We start from the raw sequence: 18559 nt of genomic DNA, 5'->3' as shown, positions 1-18559 counted from the left end.
CCGTATATCTCCTGCCACTGCCAAGCTCTATTCAGTGTGGTGGCTGATGGGAGTAACTAGCACCCCATTTACATGGTACTCCAAAAACCTGATTTTGTAAACCGATTTCCCACTATTGCTTCTGGGTGGTGAAGGTTTGTTCGAATTAAGATATCATGACCAATCACAACCATTTCCACACTGTCTTTACTGCACATGCATAATTTCAGTATTGTTGTGATCGTCGTTACACCATAGTCAAATCATATTTAGCACGTTTCATTGTTTGGCCACTTGTTGTACTAGTTGAAACCATCACTAACTTTGCTTTGCTCAAATGTTTTTGATTTAAACACAGTGCCAAATACTTATTTTATTATGCTGGGCAAAATGTGTTTCGAGAATTTATTCTCTTGTCAGGCGCAGTATTTATGCATGTATTTTTTTGTGACGTTACACAAACAACCTATGTAAGTGATAGTTTGCGTGTGTGTTGGGTTTATCCATATAACTGAGGAAGCACAATACCCGATAACCTCAAAACCACAAATACAGTGAAAAAATGCAGAAAAACACAGATGCAAACCCCCACACAAAATACTTACATAAATATTGTACATGTCAACAAGAAAAAATTCTTGAAACACATCGAGCTAAGCATGAAAAAATACGTAACTGGTGCAGTGTTTCATTATTTAAATAATAAATGACAACTGAAGGCTTGCCAAAAACATCAATTACAATATATGAAATTGAGTCAAATGTTTCAACTTCCCAGACAATTATCAGTTCCCATTACATCAGTGGCTTTTCTTAGAAAACAAACCTTAATTAAATAACAAACAAGCCCCTGAGAAGTATGAGGGTTGTAACTTAAATAGTGGCAACTATTTATTCACAACCGATACAAAAGAGTTACATATTTGCACCTGTTACAGTCCTTCGAAGTAGTCACCAGCGCTGTGTAGAACCCACTGCCAGCAATGTGGAAGGCGTAGTATACCGTTAGCAGAGCCTGGTCTGTTGATGGTACGAAAGGAGTGGTCTACTGCCTGTCAAATCTCTGGAACAGTTTTGAAGCGAATGCCACGAAGTGGTTCCTTCATCTTCAGAATCAAAGTCACAAGGAGTTAAGTCCAGGGAGTATGGTGGATTGTACAGTACTGCCCAGTCCCATCGACCGAACAGAGTAGCCACAGCTTGCTGTGTCTGCGCCTGCAAATTGTCGTGCAGAATGATGGGTGGGTTGTGCAGAAAGTGTCACCACTTCTTTCACAAAGCTGGTCGCAGGTGATGCTCCAAAAGCAAACAGTAATACTGTGCATTGACGGTCTGCCGTGGAGGAATGTAATGCGTTAGGATAACACCATCACAGTTGTACACTAGAATCACCAATACTTTGGACCGCTCCATTTGCACCATCAACAGAAAAGGGTCTGCTAATAGTATACTACACCTTCCACATCGCTGGTAACAGGTTCTACACAATGCCGGTGACTGCTTTGAAGGACAGTAACAGGTGCAAACATGTAACTTTTGTATCAGTGTTGAATAAATATTAACCCTATTTAAGTTCCAACTCTCGTACTTTGATCCCTATTATGTACACATACATAAAATGAGAAAACACAAGGGAGTATCCTGTATGTAACTTTTACAGCTTACAATGTTATTTCTCACATTTTACGTAACTTTTTTTGAAGTCAACTGAACTGTGTAAACACAGTGTTTCACGGTATATCTTATATGGTCTAACTCCTGCGAGCTACTACTGTATTGTTGTGCAGTTGGAGTGTCACCTGTCATTCCCTCTCCTGCCTCACACTATCCTGTTGCCCCCTCCTTGCCTCTTGCCTGGCCCCCTACACCCCTCTATCCATCAGAGAGAGAGAGAGAGAGAGAAGAGAAGATTAGATTTACTTTCATTCCAATTGATCCATAGTGAGGAGGTCCTCCAGGATGTAGAACATGTCAGAAAAACAACAATACATGACAAATATTTACAACTCAAACAAATAAGCTAAAGTACCATTTCACAGGTCCCAAGTGAAATGATCGTCATTTTTTAATGAACACTATATGAAAGAATCATTTTTCAAATACTAATGCACTGAATTTAAAATAAAAAAAAGTTTTTTTTTATTTATTTATAAGGTAATAAACGTGTAATACAACTACTATAATGCTTATTTATTTACAATGAACACATTACTGCACTGAAATGATGTAGAAGTTAGATTCTACTCACTCACTCACTCACACACACACGCACGCACGCACGCACGCACGCACGCACAGTAGCGCCCCCAGAATTTTACGAAAGTCTGGAAACACTTGTGTTACAGCCGTTTCGAACACGCGTTATTTTAAAGCAGGGCGTAAGGATGAGCATGGGATACTGCACCCATTTATTGTTTGTGCAGGTGAAACTGGAAGGGAGATAATTCGTCGGCACTGCAAGAATAATCAAATACAGCTCAAAAGCTCCGTGGCTGGCTGCAAAGAGTAATGTAGCTTTATATTGTTGAAAAACAAATCGAGTGACTCGAGATAGTGACTGTTTATTAGACATTGAACTGCTGGTGACAGCACGGGGACTGAACGTGGATAGTACGCCACGATAAAAGCTTGTGCATTAATTGTGTTAAAAAATGTGTAATTAACTGATTCTGGGTGCCCGATAATGTGTGGGCTTACGTCATACAGTTTAGTTGGTTTTTGGTACAAAGTGGAAATAAATATGTTCTGGTGCATTGAATGATAATCCAAGAGTAGCGTATTTTTTAAGTAAGAAGAGAGAGTGAGAGAGTGAAAATTTCCCCTTCCTAGCACTGAAATCTTCGGAGAAGCATCCGGTGCTAGCAGAAGACATCGGCGCTACAAGAAAACAGAACCAGCATTACAGTATATTGATAATTTTTACTTATGGATCGTCTGACAGCAACTGAATAAAACACAATTTTAGTGCCATAAGCATTTCGCCTTTATTTTCTGCAAGGCATCATCAGTGGCAGGTTGTGCGAACAATTTCTTACATATTAAGCTCCTGTTGCATTTTTGGTGTTTTTCTTCTTCATATGAATTCCAATTTGCGATTTTTTCCCACATTCCACAGCACTATGAACTGAACGATTGTTTGAATGCAATGTTTTGGTTTCTGTTGCTGACTGTCAAATCTTGCATTGCATTCAAATGAGTGTTGAGTGTTCAGTTCATAGTGCTGTGGAATGTGGGAAAAAATCGCAAATTGGAATTCATAAGAAGAAGAACAACACCAAAAATGCAACAGGAGCGTAATATGTAAGAAATTTTCCACGCAACCTGCCACTGATGATGCCTTGCAGAAAATAAAGACGAAACGCTTATGGCACTAAAATTTTATTTTATTCAGTTGCTGTCAGACAGTCCATAAGTAAAAATTATCAATATACCGTAATATTACATGCAACTGAGGAAGACAGGACTACAAAAGTTGAAGAACCAGCATTCTTCAACAAGTCAGTCCACGAAAACGCTTAACATTACACCAGGCCACTGAAAAACAACACACACACACACACACACACACACACACACACACACACACACACACACACACACACACACACACACACTTTTTTACAATGTACACACTGCTGTACTGAAATTGTGCAGAAGTTATACTGTACTTATGTACATAGACACACAAATCAGTTAGTTCCACTGAGAAATTCATCAATGAAGTAGAAGGAGTTGACCACCAATAAATCCTTTAGGCTTCTCTTAAACTGAATTTCATTGGTTGTTAAGCTTTTTATGGCTGCTGGAAAGTTACTGAAAATGTGTATTCCTGAATAATGCACACCCTTGTACAAGACTACCGTATTTACTCGAATCCAAGAACCACTTTTTTCCGGTTTTTGTAATCCAAAAAACCGCCTGCGGCTTAGAATCGAGTTGGTGGGTGCCGCCAGAACTTACTTCTGTCATCTAATATATGTAGCGCTACACAGACATGCTTGGTAGGCACAAAGGTAAATACTGGCGCCAAAATCTCTGCGCCAGTATAAAAAAAAAATAATAATAATAAAAAGGAGGTGGAAGACGAGCTATTTTCTCCGCCCCGAGTTTCGACCACTGCATTTTCATACTTTATCCAACGAAGTAAATACAAATTCCGTATTGTTCATCTTCGAATGTAGCAGCATTTCAACGTACTACAAAAATCTGACTGGCAAGACTGTTTGGAATGTTTGTCAAAATGGCCAACTCTATGTTCTGAATTTTTTCCTATCTGTGAGAAGAGATGGTTGCTAATAGGAACTTTTATAAATTGTGAATCACATGCAATATTCTCGTCACCATAAGAATAACACACATATAAACATTTTACCATGTACTGTTTCATGTTTGCTGCTATCTCATTTAAATCCTGCCTGCCTAATGAACTACGAAACTAGAGTGAGACAACAGCAAATGCGGAAGAATATACATATCATGTCATATTATATTCAGCAGGGTAAGTAACAACAAATAGCAGTTTCTTGCCATTGTTTCGCTAATGAGACGATTCCTCTCTCTTTTTTTAATTGTAAGCGGCAGTAACGCGCACAAAAGCTAGCCATGCCGCGAGCGGCGACAGGCCGTAAACATGCACTATCAGAATGCGACAAACAATGCATGACACAGTACAGTAATGCATTTTCAGCTTAGGATGACGTAAACACCTATAACAAAGAAAACTGCACTTATCAGATCAAAGAAAAATAAGCAATCAATTCAAACCAGACGAAGCACGTGGAAAAGGAAGGGTACCCATATGAATACGGACGGAGCGCCTCACGCATAGCAATGGCTACCTGGTGAAGCTGACTGCTAAGCTTAAGACTCGAACCAAACTACTGTAACTGTATAGTCATTCATTCGACCTAAATTGTGTCTCATATTGCAATGGACCAACTTTGTTTCGATTTGGAAATGCGGCCTACAATTTCTCTCTCCCCCCTCTCCTCACTGACAAAGGAGCAAAATTCCAAAAGCTAGGAACGTAAATTTTCTGTTCTATTTTGTGTATCTATCGGCTGTACTGAGCTGAGGTAAGTACTGGCCAGACCCTCTATCTCTTTGTTAGTATTTGTTTCACATCTTTATATGAGATCTTCCATTAATCATTTAGACAATGTGTAAAGTATGTTGATAAGAGCTCTGCCCATGAAAGTCAAGAGTACTGGTTTATGTTCAGGTGTAGCACTAATTTTTAGTATCTTAGAAAATTTCATAACACTATACAAAATGCCTAGTGAAAGATTCATTCTGGACTTGCATTATTATGAATTTTAGATCCTCACATTACTTCATGAGCAATGCAGCAGGTAACTATGCAAGTTCATATTTTACATTTACTTCTGTTCAATGTGTGGCTAGTGGAAGACAGAAACTCTGTCATTACTACACTCTGCAACCCCAAGAGTCGCTTATTCTACCATCATAATCACTAAGATGTTTGTTGGAGGAAGTAACATGTTCAGTCTATGAACTTTCTTGCAATGTGTGTGCCCTTGGAATTTTTGAGGCTTGTACAATGCGCCATTGGACATCATGGTCTATTTATTGATGCTCTCTGTGCAGAAACAAAACTGCAACAAACTGCACAGCTCTTTCTGAACTCTTCCATTAATCCAATTGATAAGGATCCAAGAATAGCAGACAGTAGCCTTGATCTAGATAAACAAGTGACTCTTATACATGTAAATTAAATATCTTTACCCGTCTGAAGTCACAACTGGGCACTAATGGATACTTAACTGATTCCAGATACTGATAAATGATTATATATTTTTACAATATCAGGTCTCTTCATCTATTTATGCATATTTCATTACATTTATTTTTGTCTGATGTCAGAGGTCAGTATTTTCATTAAGAATTGGTGATCTGCGAAGGAACAGCAAGAGAGATAACATTTAACAACTGTTCACCGCATGATGACTTACCAAATTTAATTTAGAAAACTTTAACTAGTATTTTTTAATGTATGTTTAATCGTCTGCATATTTTTTATATTTGATAGTAAAGGCCTAATACAGTATGACAAGATTTATTCGTGGAGCTTCCCTAGTATTTATAACTGAGCTTCAGGATAATTAATTCCAAAATTGCCAAGAAGGAACTGTGAATACTGCTAGAAATCCTTAAACTCACAATAAATCTCAACATATTCTGTAGCGTAACGTGGGATTCTTCAGAATAATGTATTCCACCCTTATCCTCTTTGGCCAACAAAAGAGGTTCGTGAGAGCTGAAAACATAGTTTAAGTAGTTGGTAAGAGAAAAACAACTCACTCTGCACATTCTCGTTTTGTATCTGTGCAGATAAAGGGTAAGTTATATCATCTCTGGACATCGGTAAGGCATGGCAGTGAATAAACCTCTCGATGTCCTGTAGTGGAGAGCTTGTTCTTTGGACACCATGGCTTGACGGTGCCTTGGAGGTCACGGAACAAAGAGATGCACTAAACAATGTAAATTAGCAGATAAAAGTTAACTATCTTTTTAAGAACTGTTACTTACTCACTTTCAATCACTGATGTCATAGTAAGACATATGTCTGTCTTAAGTAGTTTATTATGAGCTATGAGGTCTGCTCACCCATCATGGTAACAGTAGCTAGGTATCAACACCCGTGGGCATAAAATACAGAAGAATTACCACTAAATTGTTTACATCATTTTGATGCTTGGACAGATTAAAGTCCTCTTCCAGCACCGACACATTGCAACAAAGTGAAGATGTCTGAGAGAATGGTCATGTAGCAACGCATAGCAATACAACAGAGGTACTTAACTTTGATAACGACGACCGGAAACTGTTGAAGGTGTAAACTGACATACACTTATTCTGGCCTTCAGACTGCTTAGAGTCCACAACATAAGGAAACACCACAAAATCCCTCATTTGGCTTAGTCCTGCATCAGGGCTGGCTGTTACACCTGAACTTTTGTGTTTATTACAAATATATAATAACAAGATTTCATCACAAAACAATATTAACAGTGATGTTTGTTAACTGATGCTAATTTAAATGGATATTTGTTAATGAAAGTTTTCTGAAAGTAGAAAACAAGACAACTGTCTTGATATTTTGATTGTGATAAATGATGAGTGATTATTAACTTCAAGAATCACAATGATTTTGAACAATACGACTGTTCAGCTATAATACACATCCCTTAAAGCTTTCTCAAATGCATCTGTAACGAGGTGTACCTAATGTTGAAAACAAGTAGAATTATGTGCTTACCACTTTTGTCAAGGCTGGAAGAGGCTGAGTTGCTTCAGCGCGGTCCCTAAAATAAAAAAGCAACCAATGTAATGTGGCTACTAATATATTGTTACGTGACAAGTAATTCTTACATTTACTTACCAAGCTTTCTTCTGCTGAGCAGTTAGTGGGACCCGCGCAACAATTAACGATGTGTTTTTTGGTATAAGAGCACTTTCATCCACATAAACTGCAACAGATATAAAAAAATAAATGAAATCATATGAAAACATAAAAATTAATTACAATAAACAGATGAAAATAATGTCCTAAATGCAACAAATATATATATATATATATAAATCTAGACATTTATATATGCTGAGGTAGTATAGTTCAAACACCAATGTCTGATAATAAAGCTAGAATTTCAATATTCTTTTAACCATACCGCAAAAAGAATTTTTCATACTGACACATAGACAGCATATAAAATGGGAAACTTATCACAACATAAAATTTTATACTTACGATAGTGTGTTGTCTCCCCCTCCCCCTCCCTCCCCCCCCCCCCTCTCCCTCTCCCTCTCTCTCTCTCTCTCACACACACACACACACACACACACACACACACACAGTGAAATTTGTACCTAGGAAACAGGACTAAAAAATTGGTGTTTACTACCCTAGTCTTTTAAATAAGAGTTCCCTTTTACCCTCCTGAACCCATTGTAATGGAAGAATTTCTTCTTCGTAACCTCGAATCATTGAACATTATGCTCATTGTGCCATTTGTCTTATCACAATTCTAATAACTTTAAGGGCAAATGGAACACCTTTTATTTTTTATCATTGTGCCCCCATAGTAAAGAAAATATACGAAATTTCAGACTTTCATAACCACAACAATGAAAATATCATCATTTAGCAGTAGAATAAAAGATGCAAAAATTTTTTTGTCATTTACCATCCCTTTCCACATGACCTGCTAAGAAAAATCAGTTTGGTGCAATACTGTGGTTCAAAAATAATTTCCCTTTCAAATCAGCCTTTCACCCTCGTCAAGTTTTATCAAAGGCAAACATAAATATGTAAAAACATAAATATATTTTGTGAAAGGAATAAAATGAATGTTTCTGAGATTTACAAATTCCAAATATTTTAGATATTTGCAAGATTAGCTTAATGACATCCCAGTGCTGTGTCGCATTTCAAATTAAAGCACAGTTTAAGGGATTTAAATAACACTAGCTTGAATTCTATAACTTCAATAGTTTTGGAGTTACACTCCAATTTAATTCCTCAAAACATTAGGAAAACTGGACAATTTTTCAAATTTTGAAACTCTCACACACAATACTGGCATGGTCAAAAGCTATTAGAATTTGAATTATTTCTTAACTACATGGATGTCATTATACATTTTTTTTTTTAAATTCTGAGAGTATGAGGCATAAAGTTCTAAAAACTGGCTGATTTAATATGGACTGACCCAGGAATGGCAGACTTCACAACTAGGAGGCAAGGAGAGAAAAGACCTGTTAAGATAACTGTATGCAATGAAACTTCCCGATTGATAAAAACTTTATGCCAAACCAGGACTTGGGGACCATCACCTTTCCGGAGCAATGCCCCTACTCACTGAGTTATCCTGGTATAGCACATGATCTGCCTTCACAGGTTAAATTATACCAGTAATCACTCACTGTCAAGCTCAGTCGGTAAAAGTGATGTCCACAAAGGTAGAGGTCAAGGTTAGAGTCCCTGTACCTATAAAGAGTTTTAATCAAGAAGTTTCACAGCACACACTCGACTGCAGAATGAATGATTCATTTTGGAAACTGCAGTCCATCATCATCAATTTTGCCTCCTGCTGGATGTTGAGAACTTTTCTTTTCCTTCATTATGTTCATACATCTGGTTTGTGTCTTATTTTGGGACGTAAATCCATGATTTACCACCTTTTCTGTAAAGTTATTAGCTTGTGTCATATTCCAGCTGCCAGTGTGAAAGTATTGTTACATGTTTTTAAAAGAACAAACATGACACAATAATACCATTTCAAAATACTTATACTTGCAACCATATCTATATACTGAATATCTTAGCTAAATATGTAACTAGTCTACTCAGTAGAAATAGAAGTGTGTATGAAACTTCCTGGGAGATTAAAACTGTATGCCGGACCGAGACTCGAACACGGGACCATTGCCTTTCGCGGGCAAGTGCTCTACCAAGCACTTGCCCGCGAAAGGCAAAGGTCCTAAGTTCGAGTCTCGGTCCGGCACACAGTTTTAATCTGCCAGGAAGTTTCATATCAGAGCACACTCCGCTGCAGAGTGAAAATCTCATTCTGGAGAAGTGTGTATGTTCATCAGAACTATACAATTTCTTCTTACTGCACATTACATGTACCATAAATGTCCAAGATCAAAGAAATATTGCTATAGATCTTTTTGGAGTCTAATTACTATGCCTGTAATGTAAAGTCTCTGTCACAAATAGCTATCAATAAATTATTGGGCTGAATGACTATCACAAATACTGATGTTTACAACTGTTAACACACCCAAAAAGGTACTTAAAAGGCTGTGTGACAGAGTAGTACATTAACGATTGGCAAACTCTACAAGAGACATCCAGCCTGTTGCTAAATTCATGAAGGGCAGCTCAAGTCAGCTGCTTCTGTGATGTATAGGCGAAAGGCTTGTAAATCCATGATTCTGTAGATTTTTCTGATGTGTGCCTTTCAAAGGCTCTAATTACCATTCACGTCATACACTTCCAGAAAAGTGTTACTCCTGTTGTTACTCCAAAATAGTTTTTCCCATTTCTAATATTCTCTTTTGGACCAGTTTAAGTATATCTTATTACCCTTTCTTTTGTTCATTTTTCTGTCTTCCATTTTCTCCAATTTTGGGACCTTCTACAGCACCAAAAGCTACAGAAACAACCCTGTTTCTTAATATTCGTGTCAATCACCCTGCTGTTTCATCAGCATGCAGACTACATGAATACACTGCTGCAATCTAAATACTGCTAAAATTCTTTTCTAGTGCTCATTTGACAACGTTAGTATTAGGACACTGAAAACATTACTTCACAGCAAGCTATCAAGTAACACTTGTTTCTTGATGAGGTCAGTAATCTCTTCAATGTCAAATGAAAATGTCATTGTTAGCCACCATTTCTATGCAACAGCTAAGGAACTGAAAACAATGAAACAATAACATAAGCCAGTTAAACTGTGAAGAATTTCATTTTCACTTATTTTACTATTTCCGTAATTGGGTACAATATGACAATTGCACTAGTGTAAGATATCAGGACAGTGAAGAAAAATTAAACTGGTTTCATAAACCAGGAAATGTCCAGTCTCTCTGAATTCTAGTCCTGTATTAATATCCAAACTCCAACAAGCATGTTTTATATAAATATGTCACATATTAAAAGCCTTTAGAGACTCATGAAAGAATGCATGCCTCTTTCTTGGTGTTAAACCAGTAACCCCCACCACCACCAGTTCCTTAGAGAATCATTAACACCAATTTAGTTTCATTGTTTTGTCATTCTGTAATTGAGAAAAGGTTTCAAACCATGTGTAATGTTTGCTAGAGGTTACCAAGTGCTCTCATTCTCAAACACTGATTGAGTTTCATCTGGGTAATTTGCACCCCATCTTAAGAAAAATCAATTTGTCTGCTTGTGTCTGTGTACAGTAGAACCCCTCTAATCCGTCACCATCGGGACCGGGACAGTGGTCGGAACGAGAAAAAGGTCGAATTATCCGAAAAATCTAATATTTATTGCAAAAAATATAAAAAGACATTTAGTACAAAAAATTAAACGATTTAAGAACTAAAAGATATCTACAGTAATATAAAAAGATGTGTTTTACAAAGTGTTAAGCAGTATATTAACTAAAAAACGTCTATACACGTTATAATATGTATTGGTTTTAAAAGGAAAAACGACAAACAAATTACAGTACTGTACTGTACATAATAACGTATAAACATGTAAACTAAAAATGTTTATAGCACTGTATACAAAAAATAAATTTTTTACAAAGAAATAAACTACTGTATGTGTAAACTAAGAAATGATCATACTGTATGCATTGTTTTTACAGTAAAAACAAAAACAAATTACTTGGGAAAAAAAGTAAGGGATGCATTTTTGACGAGTTTTCCAAGGATAAATCCGGCCTTCACTGACAGCAAATTTACTTTCGGTTTCCAGTTTATTGTGCAAAACTCTCTCTTTTTCTTTGAGGATTGGCCCGGATATTGGAGTTCCTTTCTTCTTTCTTGACAAAACCACATGCACAATGCGTTATCAAGCAGTTCAAGTTTAGGCATTTTTAATGTTTTGCGATTCTTCAGAGCGTTTTTACCGTCAATCTTAACTGTATAGGAGTCAGTCTTTCCGGTTCTTCCTCCAATCCTTAATTGTCATAACACCTACATTCAGTTTCTTTGCAATTTTTTGGGGCGAATCTCCTTCGTCCAGTCTTTGTAGCACCGCTAATTTTTCATTTAGTGAAAGAGTTACGTGTTTACGTTCGAATCCAGACACGTTGAAAAACAGACAACTGTACACACAGTGAATCTACAGTAATAAGTAAGGTAGAGAACAAGGAGTAAAGCAAACAATGAAGTTTTCTAATCCCAACAAAGGATGAAACTGCACAATAACGTACAGTATAACAATGCGCAGAGCGATAGACACCGCAACAATGGCACGACAGGCATCCAGTCAGTGACAAGTTGGCATAGGCTCGCGAGCCTCAGCATGGTCGGACTAACCAGAGTGACGGACCATCCAAGGTTGGATTAGAGGGGTTCTACTGTGTGTGTGTGTGTGTGTGTGTGTGTGTGTGTGTGTGTGTGTGTGTGTGTGTGTACACCTGTCCTTTTTTCCCCCTAAGGTAAGTCTTTCCGCTCCCGGGATTGGAATGACTCCTTACCCTCTCCCTTAAAACCCACTTCCTTTCGTCTTTCCCTCTCCTTCCCTCTTTTCTGATGAAGCAACCGTTGGTTTCGAAAGCTTGAATTTTGTGTGTATTTTTGTTTGTGTGTCTATCAACCGGACACCGCTTTCGTTTGGTAAGTCACATCATCGAAACATTCTACATGGGAAAAATATATCTAAAAACAAAGATGATGTGACTTACCGAACGAAAGCGCTGGCATGTTGATAGACACAAGCATACACACAAAATTCAAGCTTTCGCAAGCAACGGTTGCTTCATCAGGAAAAAGGGAAGGAGAGGGAAAGACTAAAGGATGTGGGTTTTAACACACACACACACACACACACACACACACACACACACACACACACACACACATATGATTTAAATAAAATAGAAAGAAACTTCCACATGGGAAAAATATATTAAAAACAAAGATTCCAAGACTTACCGAGCGGGAAAGCGCCGGTAGATAGGCACAATGAATAAAACACACACACAGAATTTCGAGCTTTCGCAACCGGCAGCTGCTTCGTCAGGAAAGAGGGAAGGAAAAGGAAAGATGGAAGGATGTGGGTTTTAAGAGAGAGGGGTAAGGAGTCATTCCAATCCCGGGAGCGGAACGACTTACCTTAGGGGGAAAAAAGGATAGGTATATACTCGCGCGCGCGCACACACACACACACACACACACACACACACACACACACACACACACAAGCAGAAATCATGTTTGATGTAAACATTGGAAAACTAAACAATGGAAAAATGTTGTGTGGAGTGATGAATCGCAGTACACAATGTGGCGATCTGATGGCAGAATACCCAATAAACGTCATCTGCCAGTGCATGTAGCGCAAACAGTAAAATTCGGAGGTGGTGATGTTAGAGTGTGGTCTTGTTTTTCAAGGAGGGGGCGTGCAGCCCTTGTTGTTTCGCGTGGCACTATCACAGCATAGGCCTACATTGATGTTTTAAGCACCTTCTTGCTTCCCACTGTCAAAGAGCAACTCAGGGATGGCAATTGCATCTTTCAAGACAATCAAGCACCTTTTTATAATGCACGGCCTACACGACAATAACATCCCTGTAATGGACTGGCCTGCAGAGTCCTGACCTGAATCCTACACAATAACTTTGGGATGTTTTGGAACGCCAACTTTGTGCCAGGCCTCATCAACCAATATTGACACCTCTCCTCAGTGCAGCACTCCTTGGAGAATGGGCTGCCATTCCCCAAGAAACCTTCCAGCACCTGACTGAACATATGCCTGCAAGAGTGGAAGCTGTCATCAATGCTAAGGGTGGGCCAACACTAGACTGAATTCCAGCATTAACGATGGAGGGTGCCCCGAACTTTTAAGTTATTTTCAGCCAGGTGTCCAGATACTATTGATCACATAGTGTATGTTCCATAGGTCACCTGAACAATTCTTTTATTAAAAGGATGTGTAATGACCTAGTTTCAGGACATGTATTAATGAAGACACTTTTCCAATCCTGCTCCCACAACTATACTTAAAAGCAAGTTCTCGTTCTCGTTCTCGTTCTCGTTCTCGTTCTCTCTCTCTCTCTCTCTCTCTCTCTCTCTCTCTCTCCCCCATGTTACTAGTTTTTAGATAGAAATTCATCCCTCAACTCGAAGGATTTGTCCAGGAGAAATGATTTTAGGTTATATTTAACATTTTCTTCGTAACTTGTCAGACAGCCTATGGTACTGGACAAATGACCAAAAAGTTTCACTACTGCTTACCAAATTCCTTTCTGAGCCAATGATAGTTTTAATAATGCATCATAAAGATCATTTCTTTCTCCAGTGTTTACATATGGATATCATTATTCTTCATAAATTGTAATTGATTATTTGTGAATGAATTTCATTAGCAAATACATGTATTGTGATGGCACAGCTGACATGGCCAATTTCTTGAAGAGGTACCTACACGACAAATGTGTAATCAATACTGTCTCTGAAATTATTGAGTTATCCCAGAAAATTATTTCACAAGGTATTACTGAGTGGAAATATGTAAATTATGTCAGTAGTTTGCTTCATTTCTTTCAAAATCTAGCAATTATGCAAATAGTAAAATTAACTGAACTCAACTGTTTGAGAAGCTCAGTGACCTACTTCTCCCAGTTTAGTTTTCATCAATATGTACACCTAAAAATTTGGGGCATCCTACCCGACTTACAGACTCCTGCTGTACATGTACTTTTGGGATGGCTCTATTTGTTGTACAGAATTGAATATATTGTGCTTTCTCAAAATTTAGGGATAGCCTATTTTCACAAAACTGCAAAATACTTCTCTACAAAACATCATTAACAATCTCTTCTCTTGTTTTTTCACTAATTGGATTTATTATAACACTAGTCTTGACTGCAAAAAGTAATAATTCCACTTGTTGAATGTAAAAGTGGAAGGTCGCGCGCGCGCACACGCACAAAAGAATTAGGAGATTACTCGAAGTTGAACCCTATGGGACTCACTCTGTGATTTTTACCCGATCACTAAAATTTTCTGCCTTCCCAACATTGTCTGAATTATTCAGCACAACTCTTTGCATTGTGTGTGCTACATATAATTCAAACCAGCTGTGTGTGAAGCCATCAATTCTATAAAACACGTTTTTCTACAAGTGTAACATGATATACAGTGCACACACTATTATCGGGGTAATGTGGGAGGGAAGGTGCATGAATAATCAAAATATTTTCAAACGTGTATTCTTTGCTCACAAGTTTATACAATTTCTGTGCATATGTATTGTAGGCCTGTTTATTTCTTCAAATAGTCTGTGAAGTTCATCTGCTTCTGAGAGGAGCTGATTTCTTTGCACAGCATTTTGAATTTTTCTTACAGCAATAATGGGTTGTACAGAAACATTTCAATGTGGCAGAATGTGCATGAAGATAGTGACCTTATCAGTCAATCAAATTAATTCACTGTCCTTTACTCTGCTGTGTTGTGACACAGTGGTGACTGTTTTGGCATCACTCAAGAACTAGAAGGTGGATTTATGTGCATGGATCTCTGGCCTCTTTTCTTCATTAACATCTTAAAACCATTTAAATATATTTCCAGATTCATTATTTGTGCAGCTGTTATTTCTTCATACCGATACTTTGAAAATCACTTGCTTCTACATCTGGAAAAATTTTCCCCCATGACTGAACTAGTTAATGTGGCTGGACTTCTTGCCAGGCATCAGAAATCCTATGTATGGCATCTAGAACTGCCATAAACTTCTTCCACAACACCACCAAATCATCCTCATCAACGAGCATTCTGAGTACACCAGTCCTGTGGTGCCTTGGTCCATTGGCTGTATAATTGCAGTCACATTAGCAGGTAAAAACTTAGTTCCAATGAAACCATCGTCAGGTACAAGAATCCTCATCGGGATGTGAGGGGCACTATCAAACAACAGAGCAGCCTTCTATGGCAATCCTCCCTCTTCCTGAAATTTCCAAACTTGTGGTACAAATGTGTGAAACAAATTTTTGAAAATTTCATTATCCAACCATACTCCTTTTTGGTTGTATCCTTAGCTGTGATGTCCCTTCCCTCAATCAATAGTAGTTTCACTTTGTGGTTCCCAGAAGCACTAGCAATGCAAAATTTTTAATTGATTCTTTAGATGCCTTCTATCCAGCAGTACAAACTTTGCTCTTAAATGCAAGGGTTCCGGTTGCTAGACATTTCCAATACAGACCACTCTCATCCCCACTACACATTTCATCTAGTACAAGATTCTCTTCTTCCACAAATTTCTGGAACTCTTCCCAGAAGGAATCTGCTGCCATAATATTTGAACTAAGCCGCTCTCCTTCACATATCCCCCAACACTGTTTGTAAGACAACCAGATAAAGCAATAAATTCTGCCTCCAACCGTAGAGCTTCATCAAGAGTTTGGCTTTTTCAGCACACATCACGAATGAAACAATGACACCTTCTGCTCATTTTTAACTAAACCACTGCAAAAAATCTTCATGCTTTTTCCCTGCAGATGATCTAGAACTAGAACCATATTTCCCAACAAAATCCTGTATTCTCTGCTTATTCTTTTCAGTGTTCCATACAATCTGCATTCCAATACCATAATCAGTACTTAGTTTTGCAGCAGTTTTCTCCTTCCCAAATCTTTCAACTGACTAATTTTAGTTTTAATGTCAATACATTTCTTCATTTCTCTGTCATCTCTTTTACAAATTTCTTTTAACTTGCTTCACTGACACTTACACAACAATTAACATCAGAAAACTGACGGACCTGCAAGCATTTGGCCATGAATCAAATTCACCTTGCCTCATACCAATTCTAGGTTCTAGGCTGTCAATTAGCTCACCTAGATATGCCTAACATTGCAGTGTGTGTGTCTAAGAGGGAGGGAGAGAGGAGGGGGGGGGGGGGGGGGAGAGATGTTAGCAAGGAAATGTTTTGAAAAGAATTAAGATTAGGTATAAAGTTTGTTGGAAGTTGTTAAGTGCTCTCATTCTCAAGTGCTTGATTAATAAAGTCAGCATAACTTAAGCACCACAAGTTATAATGCCTTAAGATGTATTTGCATTTTCTGATTTTAATACTTTACTTTTTGTGCTAAACCTTTAATGTAAGGTTATACCTTTTAATGAGTACATTACAACAGCATTTTGAATTTGGTCAATAGTTAGATCAGTTTCTTGTGGCCCCTGGCAGCCGTAAAAAAAAGCTACCTGTACCTGGGTCTTGGTGACTGCTTTGGATGGCTGTTTCACCCATTTAGTAATACAGATGAGGGGTATCACCAATTTTCAACAGTTATAGTACGAAGACTTAAATGAAGCCGCCTCAAATGAATAATGGATTATAGGTAAAAAGAAAAGAGGAGGCTGGAGCTCCGACTGTGGTGTGTGGTACTTTCTACACATGTACTAAGCAAACTGTCTTACTGTGTATGGTGGAGATTACATTGTCCTCCCCTTGCTATTCCATTCACGAATGGAACAATGTTTACTCTCTATATCTCCCTCTAGTACCATGAAGGTTATTCCCTAATGCCTTAACATATGTTCTATCATGTTCCTTCTCCTTGACATTGTTCTCCATGTGTTCTTCGCCGATTCTCTGCAGAAACGGCCCATTCTTTACCTTATTATCACCTCACTTGATTTTCTACATTCATCTGTAGCACCACATTGCAAACACTGATTTTCTTCCGTCCCAGTTTCCCCACTGCTGAAGGTTAAAAACCATACAATGCTGTGCTCCAAACATGTACATTCTTACAAAATTCTTCCTCAAATTAAGGACTATGTTTCATACTAGTATACTCCTTTTGGCCAGAAATGCCATGTTTTGCTATGCTGGTCTGCTTTCTATGTCGTCCTCACTTTGTCCATCATGGTTTATTATGCTTCCAAGGTAGTAGAATTTTCTAACTTCATCTACTTCGTGATCACCATTTTTTATGATAATTTTCTCACTATTCTCATTTCTACTACTTTTTATTACTTTTGCCTTTCCCCAGTTTACTCTCTGTCCCAATTCTGTAGCCAACAGACTGTTCATTTCATCGAACAGATGGTCTAATTCTTCTTCACCTCCACTGAGTAGAAGCAATGTCATCAACAAATCTCATCACTGACATCCTTTCACCCTGAAGTTTAATCCCACTCTTGAATCTTTCTTTTATTTTTTTCACTGCTTCATCACTGTATACATGTAGATTGACAGTAGAGGTGAAAAACTGCAACCCTGCCTTACACACTAATCTGAGAACTTCATTCTTGATTTTCCAATCTTATTGTTAGAGATGGGTTCCAGTACATATTGTACATTACCTGTCTTTCCCTATAGCTTGGCCCTATTCTTCTCTAAATTTCATACGTTTTGCACCATTTTACAAATCCTATGAGCATGTCTTGACTTTTCTTCAGTCTCACTTTCATTATCAAATGCAATTTCAGATCGCATTTCTCCAGTGTTTACCTTTTCATAAAGCCAAAATGATTGGCATCTAACAAATCCTCAACTTTCTCATCCATTCTTCTGTACATTACTCTGGTCAACAGCTTGCCTGCTTGAGTTGTTAAGTTAACTGTGATAAGTGTTCTCTTACTTTTCTGCTTTTGCTTGTTTTTGGATTGTGTGAATTTTCAAAAATTGTGCACTTCAAAAAACTAAAAAAAAAGCATCCCATAACATAATATTAAGTAAGTTACTGTTGAACTGTGTAAACGCTCACAAACATTTGGGTGTAGCAGGGACATGAAGTCGAAGAATCACATAGGCTCAGTTGTGGGCAAAGCAAGTAGCAGACTTCACATTTATTTGTAGAATACTAGGAAAATGCAATCAGTCTACAAAGGAGATTGCTTA

The 18559-nt window shown here is 37.9% G+C and overlaps 1 protein-coding gene across 10 annotated transcripts in view; it reads right to left on the bottom strand.

Moving 5' to 3' along the window:
* LOC126335556 (E3 ubiquitin-protein ligase RBBP6) overlaps positions 1 to 18559 on the bottom strand; it is a 356043-nt gene that overhangs the window by 273757 nt on the left and 63727 nt on the right. For all 10 annotated transcript variants that reach the window (XM_049998961.1, XM_049998967.1, XM_049998969.1 and 7 more), the window contains 2 exons: positions 7382 to 7469; positions 7259 to 7304 (listed from right to left, as the gene is read on the bottom strand). In XM_049998961.1, coding sequence (XP_049854918.1) covers positions 7259 to 7304; positions 7382 to 7469 — 134 coding nt within the window. The remainder of the gene's footprint in view (positions 1 to 7258; positions 7305 to 7381; positions 7470 to 18559) is intronic.

This window comes from Schistocerca gregaria, chromosome 2, assembly GCF_023897955.1.
Source record: "Schistocerca gregaria isolate iqSchGreg1 chromosome 2, iqSchGreg1.2, whole genome shotgun sequence".
NCBI lineage: Eukaryota > Metazoa > Arthropoda > Insecta > Orthoptera > Acrididae > Schistocerca > Schistocerca gregaria.
The sequence above is the reverse complement of the archived record's forward strand: the minus strand, read 5'-3'. Positions and strand labels throughout refer to the sequence as shown.